Here is a 26,955-nt window from a genome sequence, read left to right on the forward strand (position 1 = left end):
CTTTTTGCTATTCCAAAAACAAGTACTAAAACTAGTTACCAGGGAAAATTTAACCAGAACTTTTATCTATTCTTCAAGTAGAAGTTTTTTGACGGAATCTTAATAAATGCTTTAAAGTTAAAGTGTTCTATCTTTCCGACATTTCCGACACCGATTCAAGTAAAAAATTGTATATACTCATTGAAATAATGTTTGTCCATAAAGGAATACACAGATTGCGAACAGCATCATCGTTGTAAATAGATTTGGTGTTGTTTTGATAGGTTTTGATAAATTTGGAATCTCTAAAATAAAGAATAAGGAAAACGGTTGCAGAAAGACAATGTTCTAACACCCACACAACGTAGTACATCATATACAAATAGCTCATATACTTTTATCCCCGACGCAAAAAGGAGGTTTTATAAGTTTGACCGATATGTTTGCGTGTGTGTGTCTGTCTCTTTGTCTATTTGTGGTATCGTGGCTTCTAAACCGATGAACCGATTTTGATTTTTGTAAATTTCTCTTGTTACACCATTCATGTAAGAATTAACATACTAGGGTACAAAAACAACTAATTTACGTCAAAATTCCGATGTGTAGTTTTAAAGAGCAAACAAATAAAAAACGATGAATATACCGCGTTAAGGATGTATGAGCATGGTAGTGGGGGCACAAATTTAATAATAGATATTTTCAATTTTGATGATAAATTTATTTTATTACTTGACGATATAAGACGAAAAGTAAGAATAAAATTTTTCGATATCTGGCTTAATTTTCAAAATATCGAAAATTGAAAATTTTGTTCAATTATTTAGCTTTCGATAATTCGAAAACCAAGACACATATCGAAAAATTTTATTCTTATTTTTCGTCTACATTCATGAAGTTATAACAAAATTCATCATCAAAGTTGAAAATAAGATAAAAATAATTTCAACCCTTAATCTACCCTGCTCTTACATCCCTTATATGGACGGTGACACTCAGTTTTTTTCTTTTCTAATTCATTGCTAATATGTTTAATTTCTATTAAAAAGTTTTTTTTTAAATTTCTTTTCATTCATTCCAAATGAAAATTGTCAAAAACTTCCAAAATATGTCGTGAGATGAGATTCATCCATAAGAGCCAATGTATTTTATATCGATTTTTAATTATCTACTTTTTTCTTAAAAATTTGCACGGATACCTAAGCTGAAATTTTAACCACATATTCTTTGAGTAAAAGACTACCTACAAACAAATTTTGAGCCTTTAAATCAAACATTGTTGTCATGCTCATACATCCTAAAATAAATTATAATCCCTAAGAAATCGAATATATGAACAAAACAATATCTTTATAATCAGTTTATCCATCAACTTAATAAAACAAAAAATAAACAGATAAAAAAGAAGACAGAAAAATAAATATAATAAATATAAAAAAAAAAAAGAAAATTGTTTGTTGTTACTTTATGATGTCATAAAATGTTGTGAATAGAAAATTAAATATACAAGATACATGTGTATAGTTTAAATAAAAATAAAATTATTTGGGATATGTCGACATTTTCTCTTTTGTTTTTTATTACTGACTGCCCTTTTTTTAAAAGTGTTAATTTTGCTTGTTTGAAACATTCAAGTAGCATATTTTTTTGTTTTATGCTCTTTTTAAACAATTTATGCACGATGAACACTATAATAAAACTGTAATCGAATTGATGTAAAAATTTTAAATTACAAGCTTTAAAATATAAAAATAATTTTTACTTCCTTGTATACGTTGTTTTTATTCACATTTTATGTAGAAAAAATTGTTTTTTGGTCCACCGAATGTAAATCTTTCTTTGAATAAATATAGGAAAAAGTAGATCACCGTTTTCACCTTCCTTACGGTGGCAACATTATTCTTAGGCTAAGCTTAAGTATATATATATATATATATATATATATATATATATATATATATATATATATATATATATATATATATATATATATATATATATATATATATACAGGGTTCTGTTATTGACTGCAGATCGTCGGCCTACAGAATAAGCTCATAAAGACGAAGGAAAATGTCATTTACCAATTTTGGTTTGGATTTGAGCCCTAGTTTGGGCGCTATAGGTATGGCCGAAATTGATAAATTTGTTCATTCACTGACTATGATTCGATAACCAGCAGCCAATGATAATCAGTAGATATATATATATACTTAAGCTAAGCTCCGTAGGATTTGACCAAACCAATCAAATACTTTTTTAAAATGTTTTTTCAAAATGATAAAATCCAATTGAAATCAGTTCATATCCCTTCTTTAGTTTAATATTATTGAATGAAATATACTAATATCTACTGATTATCATTGGCTATATACTTATATATATATACTTAAGCTAAGCTCCGTTTTAAGTTAATCTATATGCTACATAACAAACGAATGAATTTTTTTTTCATAATAAAAGTGATATCAAATCAATTCCAACCGCTTGACTTTAACCAACTTCTGTACTAGATTCTAGAAATATCCGGTTTTGTTACATCGCCGTTTTCTTACACATTAAATAGCATTTCCTAAAATTTAAATTTTCAATGGACGATTCGACAAAAATTTGTTTTCCCGGTTTTTTTTTTTGTCTTAAAAGTTCGTTAAAGACTGAAAATGTCATCCTTAGAAGCTCCAATTTCTGCAAGTTAATATAAACATCTTTTACGAATGGTTTTAAATTCAAAGAGTTTATGTACATATAGAACGCGAGGGATCTGCTAGCCTGTAAGTGAATGCGATATGATGAAAGAGAGAGAAGACTGCCAGTGACTTCTTTTGTGCCCCTGTCCCTGTCTGGAATAGAGATCTTGTGTCTGCCATTATATTTGTCTTGTACAAAGAGGTTATATACAGTTTTGTATTATTTTTTCTGAAAAATGAAAAAGTGTTTAATATGCATATTTACATATTCTCCAATATGTTGCCGCAGTTTATATTAAGTACACAATTGATTTTTTCAGAAATATTGTAACTGAAATATTGGTTGATGAAAGTGAACTTAAATTTAAATAATAATTAAACTCCATAAAATCTTTTAGTTAATTTTATTAAAAATTAAACTGTTTATATTGTGTTTGTTCTGCAAATAAAGTTTTTTTGGACGTTTCTACTTTTTGAATAACTTTTAATGTATCAAATAATATTCCATAAATCTTTTTTTAACTATTTACTTAATAGAAATAATGTAGCCACTGACATTAGACAAGGACACAGGGGAAGTCACTCTTCTAGGCCCTGGCGTTCTCTAGTTGTATAAACTCTTTTGTGTACTATGAATTGTCATAACGCATGTGTCATGGCGCACGATTCTGAAGTGTCATGGCGCTATATACAAATTGGATTTACCTAAAAATAAATAGGACAATGGCATAAATAGAAGTAATTTGTAATTTTACTATATTTAGTTTTACTAATAATAATTTTTACCCACTAGACCCATAGACCAAAACATGCCGCATACGAAAAGATACGATCTGCTGGCATTAAATATGTAACAAAACGTTGAAAAATCCCATAACCATAATTGAAACGCTAAAATTTATAACTGAATTAAAATTTTTAAAAATTTTATACATATTAAGATACCATGCGGTAATTATTACTAATTTTATTTAGCAATTATTAATATAAAAAAAGAAATTTAATGCAAAACAATGCTAGGATTACAAAATAGAATGAGGTATAATTAAATATTTCTTTGTATTGTAAATGTTCAAATAATACAATTCAAAATATTTGTATTAATATTTAAAAAAATATTCCAGAACGAAATCACACAATAAACTAAACAAATGGGATAATTTTATTGTCTTACACAATTGTTCTAAAAAACACCTTTGTATATGTTACAACCAACTATCCAATTATACAATGTCATAGCAAGAAATTTTATGGCAAGTAGTGAAAACAAGTATATAATTTAATTTTGTAAAATGGAAAAAATACAAAACAAAATATAAAAAATTTATATTCAAAATAATGGTGGAAATAAACAATTGGCTGTAATAATTGTTGAAATAACCTGTATCGAAAGTGTAGAATGTCAGCGATTGCATTATTATTTTTGAATTAGAAGGGTTTAAAAAACCAACACAATTATGGTGGATTTTCGGTCGCCATATTTGGTTTTGATTTGAAGTATTTTCTAGAATTTGTTTTCGTTTTTCGAAAATATTTCACTAGACCACTAGTTGATGCTACCAGCAAATTTTCGACTTCCCATCTAATATATATATTTTTTTTAAGGAATATTATTTAAATTTAAAATTTTGTTCTATCTCTAAGTTTTGGTATCTCCCCACCTCGCGTCGATTTTTTTATAATGACCCACGCCTCGCCTCGGTCTCGCTTGAGATAGAATGCTTACTAGCCTCACCTCGCTTGGACCTCGGCCGAGATAGAATGTCGACTATCTTTGACTTAATTTTCATAAACGTACATAATATGGCAAAATATAGTTTAAAAAAATTTGTTAGACACTAAATAAACACGGAACATAAGTAGCTTATTCCCTAAATTTGTATGACTCCTGGAATGAAAACAGAAAAAAAAAATTTGGCCCAACAAAATAAACTTATCAAGAACAGTCGTGTATACTGTGATATCTAGATTAAACTCTCTCTTTCTGTCTGGTTGTTTCTCTGTTTCTTTTTATTATATGTAAAATCTCAATACTAAAATCATATTATCTTTTGAATGAGATATTTTCATTATGAGAATAAACAACCATTCTAATATCTATTTCTCTAAATATTATTAATTATATTATAATTTGATAATATTGTAATAATTAAATAATATCATATTTTATTATAAAATTATAAAAACAAAAAATAATTTTAAAAATTTTCTGGAGTGTTTATTAATTTTTATATCATTTATAATTTATTTAGTATTTTCTATATAATTTTTAATTAATAAATATTTTTCCTAAAATAATAAATAAAATTTAGAGGGATGGGAGTAGCCTCGACCGAGGCGAGGTTTTTGGGACAATTCACCTCGTCTCGCTTCGCCGTTGTTTTTGGAATAATATACCTCGCCTCGCCTCGGTAAGTAACGAGGCTTAAGTCTCTTGAGAAAAAAAGTTTATGCTTTTAATAATATCTCGAAAATTGCACTAATTGTAGACACCGCAGTCGTTAAAAGGTCATACGACTTATTTTTTTTGATTTCGGGGCGAGAATACAAAAACGTTCTGTCAAGTGAAAACAAAAAAAAATTTAAACAACGCCGTGTCTTTTGAACATTCAAAACTGTATAAGAGTTAACATATTAACATTTAAGCACTTGTGTTTCGAATGAATATATGTGTGTGTAAGTGTGTGTGTGTGTGTTAAATGTTTCACTCCCACTTGTCGTGATCGTTCAATTTGCTACCGCGTTTACCGGTTATGTAATTAGTCATGTCAGTTTTACTAAAATAAGCTATACCTATTGTAATTTGTAACTTGAATAATTACTGTTCAATCTTATATACTTTATTTTCAAAGGTTTCCTTTTATAAAATTTATATTTTAATTTAGTTGGATAAAATTACGACTTGTGTATGGATTAAAAGTTCGGGTAGCGAAACTTTTCGGTTTTTCTTTTCACATCGAAATAAGTATTTTTTGAAATTTAATCATTTTTATTTTATATTCGCAAGAGGAGTGGGTTGTTAGTAAATTAGTAAATTTTTGTGGGTTGTTAGTAAATGTTAAAAACTACACCTCATATTTTTAAGGTGGGGTAGAGTTTCGTCCCCTCCTCCTAAGTTATATATATATATATATATATATATATATATATATATATATATATATATATATATATATATATATATATATATATATATATATATATATATATATGTATATATATATATTCGAGCGTTCTGGGCCCAACTCTCTGCTTGATGTATACCGCGGACTTACCAGCCGACGGAAAAATACCATAGCTACTTTTGCAGATAATACTGCAATACGAAGTGAAATACCTGGGAATTCACTTAGACAGAAGGCTAACTTGGCGTAAACACTGGTCCAAGAGGAAACAATTACATTTTCGAAACTTTACTGGCTGTTAGGCCATAAATCTAAGTTATCATTAGACAATAAAGTGCTAGTGTATAAAACAATTTTAAAACCGTTGTGGACTTATGGGATTCAAGTATGGGGAACTGCTAGCAACAGTAACATCGAAATTATTCAACGGTTTCAATCAAAAGTGTTACGAACAATTAGTGAATCTCCCTGGTACGTGCGTAATGACGACATTCACCGTAGTCTTGAAGTGCCCACAGTGCGCGAAGAAATTACGCGGTTCAGTGAAAGTTACTTGACTCGCCTTGAAAGGCAGCCAAATGTTGAAGTAATCAATCTCTTAGACAATAGTGAAAGAGTAAATAGACTAAATAGACAAAGTGTTCTAGATTTAAGATTTAGATTTACGTAAATAGTTTTAATTATAGTTTACATACTATAAATTCGATTAGGTGACTATCACTGGGTAGTTGCCGTTCAGGTTATCTATTCATCAGATCTATTTATAGTTCCTTTAAGAACTCATAATAGAATATTAGGATACCAAAAAACAAAAAAAACCTTTGTACATAAACAGATACTACAAGTAGTCAATCATCGAGAACGAGACGCGAGTATGAATTAATTTTAATACATTTATGGCCATCCTTTCTGATAAACTCAATTATGACTATTTTGCACTTTAAAAAATTGAAAACTGTGTATATATTTTAGCTGTGTAAAACAATCACATATATAGAAGGAGGATAAGTGAGAGCTGGAAGCTATAAAGTGTTGGTTATTACTTTTAAGCCCAGTGAAGCGGGCGAGTATCAAGCTAATATGTAGTATTTTAAAATACAAAATAACTCACAGTTTAAAAACTATAAACTGAATGAAAAAAGATTCAAGCAAAATTTTTAACTGTTAATGTAACATTAAGATAATTAAACGATTTATAATTGCTGTAGAATTTAACTTTACTTGACATAATTCAAAAAATAATATATTTTTTAACAGTTTATTTAACATTATAGAAACAAATAAATAAATTTAATAAAAGAATATGAAAGAAATTAAATAACACTTGTTGAAAGTATATCAAGAAGAACTATAAATAAATGAAAATAAAATTAATAAATTCTAATTATGAGTAGTTGAGACATACACTGTTTATTCTGTTTTGTTTTTTGTTGTTTTCACGACATCAACTACTTTGTAGCATAAAAATATATTTGCTACTTTTACACAATAGCTGGAGAACAATGTAAAAACCATTCGTTTTTTGAAACAATAAAATGAGATTTATCAAAGTTCTGAAGATGATCAAAGAGATCCAATACATGCAAATCAATTAATTTTTCTTTGGAAAAATTTTAAAAAATGGATTATGCAAAAATAAATAAAGTAATACAAATATAACATTTGTTGTTTTAATTTGAATATGGAATTCCACAAAGTAAATCTCAACACATTGAAAAATATTAATGGTGTTTCAAAATTCAAATAAGGCACTTTCCGGCGTAGTTTTAATTATGTGTAGTAGTAGTTTTTGCTGTTCTCACGACATCAAAGACTTTGTAGCATAAAAAATGATTTGCTACTTTCACACAATATCTGGTGAACAATTTAAAAACCATACGTTTTCTGAATCAATAAAATGAGAATCATTTAAGATCAAGATCATAAAAATGCAAAACGTACACTTTCAATGTGGTAAAAGCCATACTTACAGAAGTTTTTATTTTCAGTTTTAGAATTGCAAAAAACTCCAAATCTTAACTCTTGAAGTTAAATTCATTTAGGTTCAAATTGGACTTTTGTTATTATTATACCATGTATATATGAAATATACATAGTATATTAAGTTTAGTCCCAAGTTTGTAACGCTTAAAAATAATGAAGCTAGAAACAAAATTTTGTCATAGGTGTTCATAAAATCACCTAATTAGTCCATTTCTGGTTGCCCGTCCGTCCGACCGTCCGTCCGTCCGTCCGTCTGTGGACACGATAACTCAAAAACGAAAAAAGATATCGAGCTGAAATTTTTACAGCGTACTCAGGACGTAAAAAGTGAGGTCAAGTTCGTAAATGAGCATCACAGGTCAATTGGGTCTTGGGTCCGTAGGACCCATCTTGTAAACCGTTAGAGATAGAACAAAAGTTTAAATGTAAAAAATGTTCCTTATCAAAAATTAAACAACTTTTGTTTGAAACATTTTTTCGTAAACTATTTAGCCGTACTTGATTATCAGTTATGTATGTGTCACATGTTTGTATGTGTGATGTGATAAAGAAATCAACACTGACTATGCATGGTATTTCAACAATTAACTCAGTCAATTGTTTGTTTTCACTTGTTTTCTAATTAAATATTGTTTTGAATTGCAACTAAAGATTATGATATTCCTATGCCCAATGATCATGTGCTTAATTTTCACGTTCACACTGCCGTGTAAGGTTAGATTTTCCCCAGTTTAAACCGTTTTTTGAACATCGCATCTGAATGAATAATTAACTAAATTCATTATATTACACACAATAAAATGAATGAAACCTATTTCAAAAGTTTTTTTGGTGAATTTTTTCAATTCACTTTATGTATCTCATTTGTAAGTTTGTTCTGTTTAGAATACGAGGGCAATAAATTTGCTAAACTTTTCCTAAACTTTCTGAAAAATTGCACTGATGTTTTTCTTTTGTGATTCATTTATTTACTAGTTTCATTCTTGAGTGGAGTAACCAAAGTAAAATGTATCGCGGGTGGTTTAGAAAACATGTGTGTGCAGAAGAACTTTTACAGTTTAGATTATTCGTTTAATTTGACAAAATCGTTTAATTTGGCTTACGTAATTTATAATTAAGAATTTGATGTACTCCATCTTAGTACCATTTTTATTCCACATCCTTAACCGAATCACTCTATGAGTGATAATCCGGAGGCATTTTGTCTTTACTATCAGGTACAAATTTTCCATTAGGTTTATAAAAAGGTTAATACCGGAATAGTTCCTAACCAAGCCAACCATAGCTGCAAACCTCACCCTTCCTTTCATTTTTCTTATCCCTTTTTTATGACATGTGTTGTACAATATTGAATGTACAAAAATGAAATTGAATTTAATGGAATTGAATTACATTTTATTATTTGAAGTGTATGCATTTATCTGAACCTTTCTCACTTACATAGATACTATTATAATACACTTTCTTTCTTTCAGGTTGCATGGTTACGCGTAGATACACAGACAATATTAACGATACATAGTCATGTGATAACAAAGAATCATCGAATTGGTGTAACACATAGTGACCATCGAACATGGTATTTACATATAAGAGAGGTGCGTGAGTCTGATCGAGGCTGGTATATGTGTCAAATTAATACTGATCCAATGAAGAGTCAAGTTGGATATTTAGAAGTTGTGGGTAAGTTAATTTGGTATTTAATTTTTAAGACATGCGAATTTGTTTTGTGTACATTCGATTTATTTTATTATTTTATTCGGAATTGGTACTATAATGGAATCTACTAATTGAGTTATATTAAGTTTAAACGCGATGTAATTCCCATGAAGTAAGGTAAATATGTAGCTTATATTGTAGGAAATTAAGTATTTGACCATGTAATCGACTTTTACTCAGTATATTTTAATCTGAGCCGATGGAAAATGTTTATTTTAGTATGCTCAATAAAATCCAATTCATGCGAACTTGTGCTTTTTCGATTTACGACCGTACCTTACTCCCGGACACCCCACCCCATTATATTTTTTTAAAATGTAAAAAAAATTTGGGATTTTTTTTTTTTTACAATTCGCAGCATTTTTCGATCCCTGATATTTTCTACCTAATCTCACCGTTTTGGAGACATAAACATTTAAAAAATGTGGATTTTCACTGAAAACCCGTTAATGACGAAAATTAAGATTATTTTGTGGTTTCGGTCGAAAATTTGATTTGATAGCCGTTAGATATTTTGGACAATAGCAAGTATTTTTCGTTCTGTGACAATTTTCACCAAATCCAAACGTTATATAAGCGAAAAAAAATAATGCACGGATTTTTCCTGATAATTCGTCATTGACGAAAATAAAGATTATTTTGTGGTTTCGGTCTAAAATTTGATTAGATAGCCGTTAGATATTTTGGACAATAGCAAGTATTTTTCTTTCTGTGACAATTTTCACCAAACCCAAACGTTATATAAGCGAAAAAAAATAATGTCCGAATTTGTCCCGATACTTATTTTGGAAAATTGTAAAGACTTTTTGACTCTGAACATTTTTTTACCTTATATATCAAATTGGTTTACTAAATGTTAAATAAAGAGAATGTGTTGTTCGGAAGTATGATACTTCTGTCCTACCCTGGGAACGTTAATCGAATAAGTACAAGTTCACATGAATATAATTTTATTGAGTACAATCAGACAAACAATTTCCACTTACTCCCATAAAAATCTACTTACGAGGAATTGATTCCTGGGATAGATAATTGTTTTTTCGGATTTATTTCTTCCATTATTATTGTTTATTTCATTGATAATGTTTAATTCATTAATATGTTTAATTAATATATTTCTATCTATCGGCTAAAATACTATGAGGGAGAATGTAATATTAGTAATCAATATTAGCATTTATTTGGTATTTTAGGTCATTTTTTTTAATACAACAAAGGGCATCCTTAACTATACTTACTTCACTTACATAAATTTTATAAAGTTGAAACTTCCAAAGCAACAACCTTGCAATAGTCCATTTCTCATACCAACTATCAAGAATCGCAGTCGTAGAGCATCAGATTGTCGAATCAGAATCAAATGAGTGCTGTTACCTATTTGGATAAAATAACGTATATGTCCTCTTACATTTAATACAAGTGAAATTTACAATATTTAAAAAACTCCCGAAAAATTTTTCGGGTGTATCGGAAACATATCTAAGAAGACTCTCCATTAAATTAGCGTTTTCCTTCAGGCCTTTTCCAAACTGATCCGGTTTTGAAAATCATCGTCTACTTTTTAGTTTTTTCCACACACAGACAGACACACTTAGCAGTCAAACTTATAACACTCCTGTTTTTACTAGAAAATACAGTTATAAACATGGAAATTCCAAATTGTCTACGAATAGGAAAGGGTCATTCCGTTTTCAATTGCCAAAGTTTTCCAATAAAGCAATTTTCTGGCATTTTTCTATTTTTTTTCATTTCTTTCTGATTTTAATTTATAAGTAGAATGTCCAAAATAACAAATTCTTTTTCGTGACACTTGCTTATTCTTGATATGAGCACCTGAATTCGTAATAAATAAGTGCGTACTTACTTATTATTTCAAAATGTACTAGCCTTAACTTAGCACCATTTTTTAATTTTACATTGAAAAAAATTAGTTTGAGTTATCTACAAAGCGAACTTTCTTCGGAAGATGCTTTTGCATATTATTGGTTGATAGTGAACAGACATAGAAGAAATTTACAAACTAAATATCTGTAGTTGATAATTATTAAAATTAAAAATTAAAGTATTATATTATCAATTAATATCTTGTTCTGTGTTTACTTAAAACATGTAGCTACTGTTTTTAATTAAACATAAAATTATACTCTGAAAAATTGTATCGACAATGCTAATGTTGAATAACTGATATATACTATAGTAGATACTTCTTTCAGTGTCTCGTAGAAATTTTAAATATTTAAATTAAAAAAGAATGGGAAGTATCGTGGGAAACCCGATAGAAACTGTGTTTCTTTCGAAACTTCGTACATAATAAATACAGCGCTTACTTTTTTGTATACAAGATATTTTGCTGAAAATTTAAGGTCTTCTTTTATTTTTACGGTATAAATTACTTGTAACAATAGTTTTAAAATAAATATTCTGATTTAGTAGTCAACCCAATATGTGCGTACATTACGTTTAGTCTGATCAGAATATTTATTATGACATAACATAAAATTTCCTTTTACTTACTTAAAAATATCTTTACTATCTTTAACTTCTGAAAATTCACTTTCACAATTCATTTTTTTAATGAAAAACATAAAATTTGATAAAAACTTCAAATTGAAAAATAATAAAAATATTTTTGAACATTCTCAAAATTCATGGCAAGATGAATCAATTGAAAAAGTTTTAGTTTCCTGGGGGACCTAGGTGAAAATGGTCGGTTTAACGATAAAATAGAAAATGGTCGGTTTAACGATATTAAACATACTTTAAAAGGACTTTTATTGGTTGATATTTGAAAACGACCTGTGACGTCGATCTTGAAAGGTTGATATTGTTGTGCATATAAAACGAATGTCAAAAATAATTTATTGACTTTAATGAATTATTTGAAAGGTAGGTTTAATGTTTCAAGAGATAGGAAGTGTGTAAAGTGAGCGGGGTAGCGAGGGGTCAGCGAGCGGGTGAGATAACTGGGATTAGCGGGCGATCTAAGCATAGTATAGTTATTAATGAATTGGAGCTGTAAGTTATTTAAGATTAATTAATAATCGATGATCAAAAGTTATATTCGAATAATTTGTAGGTGAAACGAAGTTCACCGGGTCATCTAGTACATATATAGTACATGATTAAAATATTTGTTTAGGGAACTTCTTCTTCAATTTTTCGTCAAATTCGAAAAGAATGATTCCTAAGCTATGTCGGCTTTACATCGATGGGAACTTGAAGTTGTTTCGCAGGCCAAATCTGATGAGATTTATTGAATTATCAATATAAGAAGAAATAGAATAATCATGAAAAAATTGAAACATGAAAAGTTCAAGTACCGATAGAGGTAGGTAATTGAATAATTTTAAATGTATATGCTCTAATGTATAAAATAAAATAAATGTCTAGTATAGTCATAATATAATAGTATAGTCGTAATATATATATAAAACTAGCCACCATCCGCCCGCTTCGCTGGACAATTAAAATTTTCTAAAAAAAATTCTAAAATTAATGTTAGTATTATGTATCTATTAATAACGAGCAAATAAACAACGAAAAAAAAAATACAAGAGATTATATTCGCTCCGTGCGTGAGTTTCGTTTCCATGGTAACGATACACTACTTTAATTATAGAATTGTATGGATGCATATATAATTGTATGGATTGCATTTAAGACTTACATTTAAAATTTAATATTCTTGTCTCACAAATTTAAATAAATAATTATGATAATTTACATTTGAAAAATAATATTTGTTCAATTTGATTTCTTATTTTCACAATTTTTAATGCATTAAGTTTAATTAGTTCGTGTTTTTCAATAATTTTAATTTGACATTTCTATTACATTAACATGTAAAGAATTGCAAATTACTAATAACAGCCCCCTTTAACTCCAAAATTTTTCACTTAAAGCGCTGGCATCGATTTTATTGTCCCTACCATGACTACGCACACAACGAATAAATATCATAGTTGTTCAAGCATTGTTAACTGATTACCACAAGAATCCATAATAATTCGACGAGGTGTAACATTTTTTACTGCAAGTGCAGAAGTCCTTCTTCTAACTTCTGAGCTTACAATAGTAGATGCCATTTAAAAACTAAAGGCGCAGTAGTACTCAAACAATAAAATTAATTATGTATATAGAAATTAATCGATCTGACTAAATTTATGTTGGACCTTACAAACAAAGAGAATAAATAATATTACATATATATACATATGTAATATTATTTATTTTCTTTGTAAGGTCCAAGATTAATTGAGTTACCTCTATTATAATATACTTCTGACTATGATACTACTTAGACTCTTTTCATGATTGAACGAAGGAAGTTAGATAGGTTTTGGCGAATTTAAGCATCTCGCTCTTTACCACTGGTTCTTTGTCAATGTTGTATCAGGTATTTAATACTTTCATTTTCCCCAAATAATGCACATATACGAAAAGCATACACTTGTACACTTTTCTATTTAAAAGTATTCAGTCTAAATTTTGCAATTATACTTATACCCTTTTCATCGTGCTTCACTCCTCTATAGAAGTCTTAACTTCCTTTCGAGCTAATATCTCGCAAGGAATGTTCTAGTAATTGTTTTTAAAAGATTTCGGGGTACTATCAATGAAGTTCGTTATTAATGCTATCTCATACATCTTTAGACAGCATATTTGTACCTTTTTGTAACTTTTGAACAGACACATAGCAACCAAATATAATATCAAATGGCTTTCAAAGAGGAAAACGAAGTTTATTCTATGATCACCCCCATCATTCGAGGTACCCGTATACCAAACTTCATCAAAATCATTTTGGCTGTTTATCTAGAAAAGGCAAGTAGACACACATACACACAGGGAGTGTTACTTTCGTATTTATAATATTACCCAAGATATACATGTATACAGGGTTTTCAACAAGTATGGGAACAGTCCTCAAAATCGGAAAAATCATTTGTTTTGAAAAATGACTAAACACGGGTTCATTACGTCTCTTCCCTGACTTGACTTCAACTTTGAAATATAGAATGGAACCCCCATTGTTTATTACAGATTCAGACGCTTTGTTAAAATCAACTAAATAAATAAATTACCAGTTCATCTACTTGAAATTAGTGTGCAGTTGTTGATTTTACGACAATGTCGTCCAGCAAGGAGCGTACCTCGACCGATAACAATAATGGAAAAAACGTATCGTAAGATATAAGCTATATCTATAATTATTTGCCATGGCTTCCATGGGAGACAACAAATCCTTTATTTCCCAGTCCTCTGTCAGAGGCGGGATTGTCTTATCTTAAAATCAGATTATTTGCTCGTTAATTTCAAGTAATTAAACTAATAATCACTTTGCATAAGGCTGCATTAAGATATTTCTATAAATTTCTAATATATATATATATATAACTAACGCGAATCGAAACATATTTTTCGAGTAAAAAATAACTTTTTTTTAACATGAGAATCTGATTTTGTAATAATAAAGTGGAGGTTCTTTTCATTAGATATGCCTTAATCCGGCCGCACTCGCGTTATGACTATTTTGCTCAAGATCGATTTAAAAACACAAATAATTTTCATTTTTCAATTTGTATAAGTAGTTGAACCTTTTCTGTCTTCATATAATTTTATCTATTTTTGAATTAAGTACGTAAGAAGTTGCGTGAATTTCTCTCATCACAAGAGTACAGGTGTAAAGAAAAAATGTTAACTAATGTTTGTGAATTTTCGTCACTTTAATATAAGTTGTACTCAGTAAATTAAAACAACTTGTGATATAAATAGGGTGAAATTAGTTAAAATGAATTTACTTATTTAGGTTATTTTTCGGCTTTAATATTTTCACTCTCAGATATCATTTAATAACCAGAAGTAATCAAACTAGTTTTAATAAGCTAGTGCATAAGAAAAATGTATACAAAATTGTTTTGAGGTTATGATTTACAAAGTTGGATGTGCAGAACGCGTGAGTAAATCTCTAACGACTCTCAAAAAAAAAATGCGACTAAAAAATAAGGAACGAGTTGACGGGTTAAAAAATATTTAATACGTATTTGGTCATTTTCAACATAAAAATGTTTTTCTCGAATTCTTCGACTGTTCCCATACGTTTTGCAAAACCTGTATATATGTATATATATGATTGTATTGTATTGTATAGTAAAACTAATGCATTTTAGGTGTTATAGACAAATTACATCTATTAATTTGTAAATGGATAACCATTATTAAGTAAGTAGATTTTAGTGGTCAATACTAACTATCCTATACTAAACTTGCTACTGATATAGGGACCTACCTAACTAACTCTTGCAATGTAAATATAACACGTATGGATATACCTACTACTATACTGTAGTTACAATACAAAATGTTTTATGTAGTATTTTTCACTTAAAATTAATAATTCGAATTATCCGATTATATCGTGACTGTCTAAACCAATCATAAACAAAAATATTATTCATGTATAAATATTTATTTATTTTTATATCCTTTGTATTAGTTTAAGAGCCAACAAACGGTGGAGATTCTAACCATGGTATATTTTCGTCAATTACTTACCAGTTGCCGTATATAAGCCATAGTTCAGTCCCCTTATTTTGAAAAAAAAAACTTTTTTGAAGTGCATACTCCGTGATCCTGGGGAATGAGTTGAAAAATGAACAATCTTTTTGGCAGATTTTTTGAAAAAGGGCAGTTTTTTGGGTTTTTTGGGAAAATAATTGAATTTTGCTTAAAACATTAAATAGGAAAGTTGAAGACAATAACAAAAAAAAAATGAATACCTAAATAATAATACGTATTTTGAATCCTGACTCGATTCTTTCTCTAATTGACCAATTTCTTTTTTAGAAACGGCTGGGGTGGGGGATAATAAAAGTATGAAAAGCTAGCACTTTTTATGTGCTATTTATTTTTTCGAAATTGTATTAATAATAGAAACGTTAAGAAATTAATAAGAAAGTTTAGAATAAAATTTGACTTTTAGATATTCTAAAGATATTCAGTCAAATTTCGACCCTTCATTTTGGTCGCAAATTGCCTAAATTATCAGCGGCGGTCCATCAATTTTTAAAAACAAACAGATATAGACCCGTTATTATTATTAGTACAAACTCGAAAAAAAATAGTACATAAAAAGTGCTATATTTACATACTCTAGTATTCCCACACTATTAGTTTTACCCCATCTCCGCCCTTTCCGAGAACAAGAAGTCCATTTCAAAACTTCAATTACTTATAATTAGAGAACGGATAAAGTGGTATTGAGATAGCAAAAGCTATTAAAATTATCATTTATGAGAGAATTTGAAATAACTGAGAAAATTTAGTTTCTTAATAAAAATATCCCATTTGAAGGGTTAATTTTTTGGGGTATTTTATCAAAGTGAGTAAATATTTCAAATTGTGCTACGCCACATGTCGAGCATTTATTAAAATTTGACGTATCGTTTGAAGACATGGCATCTTGGTATGAATTTCTGCACTGCCATTCCAATCAATTAATTTGGTAAGTGCTCACTTTTGCAAAAAAGAACAATATCGTCCTGCCACACAAAAACAGTTCACATAAAACAGTCAATTAAAAAGTACTTTGCATAAATGTAACAACAGTATACACTCTCTTGTTTAATATTATATTATGTAAATTATCTTTTTGTCGGTTGAGGACTGAGATAGTTGAAACAGTTTAAAGTATAACGTTACCTTGTACAAGTGTTTTCGCCTAAATAAGACAATTTTCCGACTTTTTCAACATATGTGAAATATTTTATCATTTATAAATATGTTTAAACCGTAATATTGTCAAAAAGTCATTATTTGTTAAAAACACGTGATGTGATATTCCATCTCCAATATTCCTGTGTAATATTCAGATTGCAAGCACGTGCGTTTTACTAACAAGTCACTATATAAGCGGAATTTTCGTATAAAGCCTCATTTTGGCGTTCTAAAAATTGTCTCACTTGTAAAAATTGTCTGTGCGTCATAAGTTCTTCAAAGTCAAAGGTCAAAAAAAACAGTTTTACGCGGTTATATCGCTTTCTATCGCGCTGTATTGATGTTAATATCAAAATTTTGTGACAAATTTTATGTAAAAAAATTTTTCATGCGCTCAACCGTAGATAGAGGGTGGTTAGCGACATAACTGACTCACTGACTGATCTATACAAATTTAAAAGACTGATTCTAAGGGATACATGCTTGAAAGATGCAGTTTTCGGCATTTGACGCGGAATTGCTTGCGACACGATATTTTTAACCTCCGAACCAAAAAAGGCGAGTTATAAGTTTGACCGCTATGTGTGTCTGTCTGTGGCATCGTAGCGCATAAGCGGATGAACCAATTTGGATATTTTTGTTTCGTCTGAAAGGTTTTTTAATAGGGAGTGTTCATAGTTATGTTTCAAGTGCGAGTTAAGGATTCCGTACCCGAAACAACTAAAAAATTGGCGATGATCCTCAAAATCGATTCAGTTCGGAGAAGGCATTCAGGAAAAATGTAATATAATGGAGAATGTTCTTAGATACGTTTCAAGCGCAAACTTAGGATTTCTAACCGAAAATTTTTCAGTATTTTCAAAAATTTTGTAAATTTTACTTGTATGGGACTATTGAGACAAATTTAACAACGCCAAAATGAAGCTATGTACGGAAATTCAGTGGGCTAATTATACTGGGCTAAAAAAAATTAAATTTTGATTGATTGTAATGTTAAATTTCTGCATGGACTTTTTCAATTATTCATTTTGTTGAGTAAACAAAAACAATCAAAACATTCTACTCTATAAATATTTTCCATACAAAGTGAAAATAGATATTATCGGTTTGTTACATGTACATTGATAAATGTTTGTTCTTATTAAAAAAAGTTACACTAGGTAAAGTTGAGGTTATATCAATTATAAACACACTATACAGTGTTATCAATTATCTAGGTTACAAATTAAACTTTTGAACTTTGATTCTAGTTGTTAGATATTACTATATTAATGCAAAATTGTAACTATATACCTACACCTCTTCAATACTTTCATGCATTTCAATTGTACTAGCTCAAATATTTCACATATACCTACTTACACATGGGACCATGGGTATTTACCTGCTTCACGTTGTAGAAATATACACGAATAAATTCAACTAATTATGATCATTGTCCAGGAAAATAGAAGTTTACTTACTTAAAAAAATAAAAATTTTTCACCGGGATTATCCTTCATTCAGATGCATGTGCGCAAAAAAAATTATTCATGACCAAAGGCCGCTTTAGTGGGTTTTTCAAATAAATCGTATACTATTAAGTAAGTGGCAGAACTAGCTATAAACAAATTTCTTTGTGAGTTAATTTTACATAATAACGATTGTTTACAAAAGTTCGCAATAGTTTTCGAAACATTTAACTGAGAAAAGTTAAAATAAGTCGCCTACTCCACTATACGAAAAATTTCAAAAATATTTTATAGACTCAAAATATATAAAAAAATAAATAAAATAAAAAAATTAAAAAATTAAAAATTTTATTTTTATTTTTTTCAGCCAAATATCATATCTTTACCTATTTCTTCTACGGATATCTTGTACAGAACCTTATTTATGTGAAATTAACTGACAAAAAAATTATATAATAACTGAAACTGGCAAAACCTTAATAGTTTACGAGACCTAGTTTGACCTTGAATATATTTTTTTGCATTCATGATTTTGCAATGGACTTTTTATATATCATTTCTTGCATTCGAATAAATAATCCAGGTGAAAAATTCTTACTCAGATTTTTTAAGCAGATCGGCAGTTTTATACCTTGCGGTCTAGATATTTGGGGCGGGTGGGGCGAAGGAATGAAAGAAAAAATGTTCATGGTACTGACTTTGAACTTTCCCGCCGATACCTAAATCGACGTGTTTTCGCTCTAAACAATAATCACATCAGGTCAAGAGTTATTAAGGGTGGATACCTTCCATCTTCTGTGTAGTCTATCTTAAGAACTAATCCATCGATTTCAATTGTTTTTATCATGGTGAATAGAAGAATATAATTCCCTTTCAAATTTGATGTTTAACAAGGTAGGGAGTGCCGTTTGAAATTTCAAAGTTGGGGTAGCTGGAAGCAAATGGGTGAAACTTAAAATTCTCTAGATACCATTTTCTAACTTCCCCATCGTTATCTTAATCGACGTGTTTTCACTCAAAGCAATAATCACATCTAAAAAGTTATTTGGGGTGAATACTTTTGAAATGATCACACTGTTTATGAAAGCATAAGACTCTCGCCCATCGACTTGGTCGATTACACTACTGTAATATTAGTCAATACATGACGTCGCCTAAACTGAGCTCGGTTAAGTTTCCTATGCTACTTGAGAAATAAAGTTGTATTCTGTCGAGTATTTTTAAATGAAGCTTTCTAGAGTGTTTTTGAGGAAATCGAGATTCAGGAGGAGATTGTGATAACATTATATGAGAAGCATTTAATATAGAAAATAATATACAAATTTTTGTTTTGTTTACATGCATTCATTGACCTTATGTTAATTTAGTTTATGCTAACGAAGAAATATATTGTTTACGAATGTTACTTTGGAAAATGTTAATTTTAAAAGTTGGCTTTTTACCATTGACAAATATTTTATGTTTGTTTTACTACAAGAAATATCATAGAACCCTGTAATAGAGAATTAGAAAATTGGATCAGATTCAAATGAATGCTATAAACGAGTCGAATAAATGTCATATATATGTATACTTGCGTTCGGTAAAAACGTGACACTATCTAACATCAAATATAGTTCGTAGTTAAAATCTTGTTCATGTGTATTCCACCAAATGCATTTGATATATTATTATTATTATTTATTATTTATTTATTTTGTTTAAGTTTATAAAACTTGTACAAAAGAGTTCGTGATTTATCAAAAAAGAAACAAAAAATATTACAAATAAGCTTTACGCATCATTACAAATAAGATTAGTACAATAAGTGATCATTAAAATAAATAGAATCCAGATAAGTTATTTTACAAAAAATAAACGATAAAAAATGAAAAAACTGAAAATAAGAATTCATAAATGACAAAATACAAAATTCAGCCAAAAGAAGAGAAAAAAAAAAAAAGAAAAAACACACTTACAAAAAGAAAAAGAGAAAATTAATACTAAAAATTTGACCATTTTTTAAGCAAAGACTGTTATAATTTAAATTACTCATTAAGAATAAAGGATCTGGTACACATAATAGTCTTGATAAAATAGAAAAATCTTTTTAATGTACACATATCCATTATTGAAAAAAGTTTTACAATACTCTCCAAGTTAATACCACTTGGTATGAAATCGATTTTCCTGAAAAAAGCATTGCGAATGACATTGTATGCGGGACATATGAGTAGTAGATGTAGAAGATCCTCGTGTTGCTTTAAATTACATAACGTGCAATCAGCAGTTGGATCTATCACGTAGACAACTCCCCGAATCACTACACGAATATAATATTTGGAAGATGAGCGAAGCTGAGCCAAAACTCTACCAAATGAAATTGAACATTGTAACAGCAGGTAAGGTTGTGGTTTCCTACTAAGCTGTAAGCTTTGATAAAGAGGGCTAAAACCAGAATACTTAGCTCTGTTTATGTCCTCTTGAAGCATCAAGTTGGAGTACGTGTCTACAATGGCATTAATATCGCTTTTCCTGATGTTTTCCAAAACAAATAAATTTTCACAGCCAATATTTATCAAAAAGATTTTAATTTGTAATGTCCAATTGTACTTAGCAACTTGATCAGGCTGAGATGTCAGACTCATGAGGCGATTGAAACATAGTTTAGGCAATCTATGCGGATCCATTCTTTGCAGTCTCTGCCACCACACCAAAGCCAGATAGACAGCTTTTACGGATGTGTGCTGTAATCCACATTCTAATCGTATGAAATACCCTGGGGTATTTCTTGGCAGCTGTAGGAGTTGCTTAAAGAAGCTTACTTGCACATTTGATATATAGATGAAAGACGTTTTTTAACTCCTGAACTAGGTGTTTCTACAACAAAACCTTTGTCCATAATTTCCCAGGCAGCCTGTATTTGTGTCATATATTTGTCGAAATTTGCCTTCTATTTGCAATCTGTAATCACAATAAGCAATTTCTGACATTTGGTATGGTGCACTGAGGAAATTTGTTTCAGATTCTTCTTCTTCTGTACATTAAGCTGGTGATGGTGTGAAGATCTCTTGAAGATGTTTTGCAACCACATGCATTTTCCAGAGAAGTTCGAGCCCATTCGCCATTACTTTTACGAATAAGTGGAATTGGATTATTCTGGTCTTTAGTCACAAGAAGCCCTTCTACATAACTATTCAAACATTCTTTTTTGAGTGCTTTAATCAAATCTTTTAGTTCACTAGCTTCTTTGTTACATCGATTTTTGTTAGATGGGTATCTACTGGTTTGCCATAGTCTCCGCAATCGGCGTTTTTCCGTAATTTTGTGTTTTACATTAACCGGACCGTTTTGTAATTGTTTTTTACTGACTTTTCAGGGGTACTATTCCATGCTGCCTCTTGAATAATTTTAGGTACTTGTGAATTGCAATTTCTAGATCTTCTTTCGATTTAAGAGGGATTTTTATATCCAATTTTAAATCTACTTGGTTTTTAATTTTCATCCAGTCTGCTCTGTTGTTGAATAGTTTTTATGCTTTTGTGTTTTTGGTGATCGTTGCATTTACTGTAGCAACCACTGGCGTATGCTCCGAGTATAAATCCAGATCTGACTTGGCTGTTAAGTAGGCTGAACTAACCCCTTTTGGTTACAAAGAAGTCTAGTAATTTGTGCTTTATCTGTTTTCCAATATGTTAGTTTGTATGTTTGATAAATACCCCAGGTGATATTCTTGCATGACTTTCTTTGAAAAGAATCTTTCCTCTTCCAAGGGGAGTAATTCTAAATCCTTCGTGAATGTGTTTTGCATTAAAATCTCGCTCTGATAGAAATCTAGAGAAATGTTTGTCGATTAGTGAAAATTAATCGCGCCTGTTTTTATGTGCTGTGTATAATATTTAAAAGAATAAAATAAAACACAAATAAAAAAATATCTTTTCATTTACAATATTTTCTTTAAGTATGATTACCCCTCCCGTCATACTTATAAGCTACGAGTAAAAGCTAGTAAATTATATTGGAACAAAAAAAAAAAAATAAACGCTTTGCTAATATCACTACATAGTATAAAACAAAGTCGCTTTCTCTGTCCCTATGTCCCTATGTCCCTTTGTATGCTTAAGTTTCAAAGATAAACTACGTAACGGATTTTGATGCGGTTTTTTTTTAATAGATAGAGTGATTCAAGAGGAAGGTTTATATGTATAATAATATACATTAAATAGTGGAGAAGTACTGCTATTTTTTAGGTTAATAGTTAAAATGTAAAAAGTAAATAAGTAAAAATGTAGTGTATGAATTTAGATATTCCAAAGATAGCAGGAAATCTTCATGGTATAGGGAAAGGGGGATTGTTTTACTCCAAATTTAACGCGTGCGGGTCACGGGCAGTAATGAATAAATCAAAACTACTGGATCGATTTTAATCAAATAGGCTATATATTTTATACCCGTGCGAAGCCAGAGCGGGCCGCTATGTTTTTATATACAACGTTCACAGTTTTTCTGTAATGTATTTAGTATCAGCATTGCACCCGTGCAAAGCCGGGGCGGGTCGCTAGTACATTATGAAAATGAATTAATAATATTTTATATAAAATGGTACAACACTTTTATGATTTTAAATGTAGCGTATATTGAATTGAAGTGGAAACTTTTAATTGTTATTCAATTCAACTACAATTTCCACTTCAAATATTATTATTGTTGTTGCTATGTCCTACAAGAGCAAATAAATTAGTTACATTGTTTTCTAATTTTTTTTTATACCGTCTACGATTTCATGGTACGTAAAATGAGAACATATATAATTTTCAATTTCGAAACTTTGACTTTAAACAATGAAAACAAACAACTGACAGAAATACTTGTTAAAATACCATGTATAGACAGTGTTGATTACGGAATCGTTTGTTTTTTTACGTTATGTACGTAAAAAAAAGGCAAATGGCTGTTCATATTTTTTCAATAGATCGTTTAATTGACATGTTTCCCGTCTTCCACATTGAAAACACCCCAATTTTAAAGTTTTCGTAAATATAAACATTGTAGGTTACACTGAAATGAAGCCACTCGCAATGGTTTCGTAAGAGTGTTATTCACTAAATCATACACCCTCTCTGTACTGCAGACTATTATAAGTGCATAGATGTTCTTCAGATAATAGTTTGATTGAATTTTTTTATTTAATAATAATAATATAATAATGGGGTTTAACCTCCGTTTCTCTGACATATACGCCTATAACAGAGGCCACCCACATCATTATTTGTGAATCTTTATTTATTTAATTACAAATTATATTTACAATTACATTTTTGATGTGGGTGGAGTCGGTTACTACGTTCATATCCAAGCGACGACAATGTGATCAATTCTGCACTCCCATTAATTATAATTGTTCACACTGCCGCTGCCTGGATTCGAACCCGCAACCTAAGTCTAAGTAAACTAACGGTCTATAACTAATGCCTTAGACCGCTCGGCCACTTAGGCTCCCATGCAATCTATAGTCATGTCAACGATTGATCACGAATTTTTTTATTTGAAACAAACAAATTAGAATACACTCAAAGATGATACATATAATTTTAGATTTTTGTTTTTAATAAAAACATACAACACCCTCTGTATAACATCGTTATAATTTTCTGTAATGTTCAGTGTTCCGTGGCTTACTACAATGCATTGTCTCCCTATTATGAAACTTTATAGTCACGTTTATTCCCTTCTGATAGTTTATGAAGAACAATTTAATTTATTCTGATATGCTTGACATTTATATTTGTATATTTCAATAATAAAACGTTATAACTAACACACGCGTAGCAAGAAGGGTCTAATTCTTAAGGATTTATCATTCCAATATATTATTTGTTAATTAAAACTATTCACAAAAGCAGGGTCATATTTACGAGGAAGTAAGTCAAATATTTAAGTAAAGGTGACATTAATAAAATTAAATTAAATTAACGGTGAGAGTTACATAGTGTTACGGAATTTCAAATCTTTCGACAGTTAATTATTGGGGATCTTTATATTAGAAAATTATTTGATTCTGATAATAATAAAAATATGAATTAAGCAATTTTACACAACTTTAAAGTAAGTGATGCCTTTCATCTATATGCGTGACCACATTCTGCTCAGACCAACACAACAACAGCACAAATTTTGTTTTAAATTCTATTGTTAATTGAAGTCTATGCCAATCTTTGATTTATTAACAAGAAACTAAAAAAAGCATGTCGATTTTTTGAGACTACTTCAAATTATTTTCATACAAGCGAAATATCCATTTAAAGAAAGATATAATTAATTCGAATTTAAATTATTCATTAACCATATAGTTATGCTAAAAATGGTACCCTCGTATATTTAATCTCTTTACACTTACAATAATATTGTTAACTCAAGAAACAATGTATTACACCATCCAGAGGGGTTTCGATGATATCACAAATAACTTTTAAAGAATGAATAGTGGTTTCACATAAACATATACTCATTTCCTTTCAAACAAGATATTGAATTTCCAAGTAACATCCATGAAGCAAAGTTAAATGTATTAAAATTTTTCACATATTCATATTTGCCTGATATTAAAGTTTATTTGATGAATATTTAAAGAATAACACTTACGCAACGGTCGAATAGATAATTAGTAAACGTCTTGTATACACCTTTTTTAGAATTTACATAGGAAAATATTATTTTTATGGGCTTTTTCTTCAGATTAAGATGGATCGTACTGTATACTGCAATTTTATAGTATACTGTACTTTTTTTTAACAGAAATAAAAATTTTAGTTCGTAAATTCATGATTAAAATTTAATTACCAAAAACGATATTTCATATATAAAAGTAAAAGTTCTTTATTTTTTAATCTATAGAAGGAGGGGGGAAATTATCGAAAATGTATGCAACAATCCCTTCCTAAAATAAAAAATAAAATAAAAATTCATTGGAACTATGTTCCTTATCACAATATCGTTCCCTGGCACAATATCGTTCTGATTTGTATGTTGTTTGGGAGGTAAAACCAAAAAAAAGTGCAACAAATAAAAACGAAACAAAATAGGCCTGTAGTTTACCTAGGAAACTAAAACTTTTTCAATCGATTCAGCTTGCCATGAACTTTGAGAAAATGCAAAAATATTTTATAACTGTCAATTTGTGTTTTTGTCAATATTTTATGTTTCATCATTCAGAAAAATTGATTTGTGAAAGTTATCAAAAGTTAAAGATAACAGAGATAATTCAAAGTAAGTACAATGTAATTATTATGTTATGTCATAAAATAAATATCCTGATCAAACCAAAAGTAATGTACGCACATATTGGGTTGACTACTAAATCATTAGTTTAAAAAGTAAGTCTTTTTAAACTAATATTACAATTAATTATTCATACAATAAAAACTAAAAGTAGCTATAAAAATAAATTATTGTAAACAAGAATTGGATTTTACCGGGTGTCCCACGACACCTCTCGTTCTTGTTTTTATACTGATGAATTAGAAATCATTCATATCGAAAATTATTCACTATCACCAATTATTAATCATTCCAGATTTAAAACTAGATTTAAAAATTGCATTTTGTATACTACCAGTGTGGGAAGTAACAGTTTTCTGATGAGACTGAATATAATTGAACTAACGTTTATACTACTTTAAAAATAAAATAATTGTCAATTATTTTTGTGTTTTATTTAAATTCTTTATCATTAATGATATGGAAATTCGCCCAGAAAACTTTTTTTTAAAGTTATCTATAATTATTTAAAGATTAAGTTTTAAAAAGTAAAAAGTCTTTAGTATGTTGACTGATTTAGAGGAACAGTGACTGGTAAAGCAAATATAAATAATTTTCGAGCAATTTCAGTTTACTCGTGTTTCACGATGATTAATCTTTTCTAGTTGCAGAAAAAGTTCCATTTTCGAGCGTGATATATTGGAAGCAAAATGATCACTGTAAATATTGGTAGTGTGTGCTCATTGCAAATTCATATAAACAAAGTGTTTGATAATACAATAGCTTATTTGCAACTTTGAGCAAATCATTAGAGCGAAAATGCCAGTATCTTATTAAATCAATAAAATTTAAAAAGAAATTCATAATAGGCCCTGTTCGTGATGTATTAAATTTTTTTAATTACAAGCACTCTTCAAATGTAATTTTTCACATGTATTGCAAGGGCTCTTAAAATACAAATTTTCAATTCGAATATTTCTGGAACGTGTTACTGTAACTTCATTTGTGAAATAATGTTAGGTTTACTTGAAAGCACAAGCCTCTTACAACAAAAACTTATAA

The 26,955-nt window shown here is 29.3% G+C and overlaps 1 protein-coding gene across 1 annotated transcript in view; it reads left to right on the top strand.

Annotated features, from left to right (window-relative positions):
* Positions 1-26,955, top strand: part of LOC123290698 (limbic system-associated membrane protein-like) — a 219,529-nt gene that overhangs the window by 35,465 nt on the left and 157,109 nt on the right. Inside the window, exon 3 of the mRNA XM_044870966.1 lies at positions 9,247-9,454. Coding sequence (XP_044726901.1) covers positions 9,247-9,454 — 208 coding nt within the window. The remainder of the gene's footprint in view (positions 1-9,246; positions 9,455-26,955) is intronic.

The sequence above is a fragment of the Chrysoperla carnea genome, chromosome 1 (assembly GCF_905475395.1).
Source record: "Chrysoperla carnea chromosome 1, inChrCarn1.1, whole genome shotgun sequence".
Classification (NCBI taxonomy): Eukaryota; Metazoa; Arthropoda; class Insecta; order Neuroptera; family Chrysopidae; genus Chrysoperla; species Chrysoperla carnea.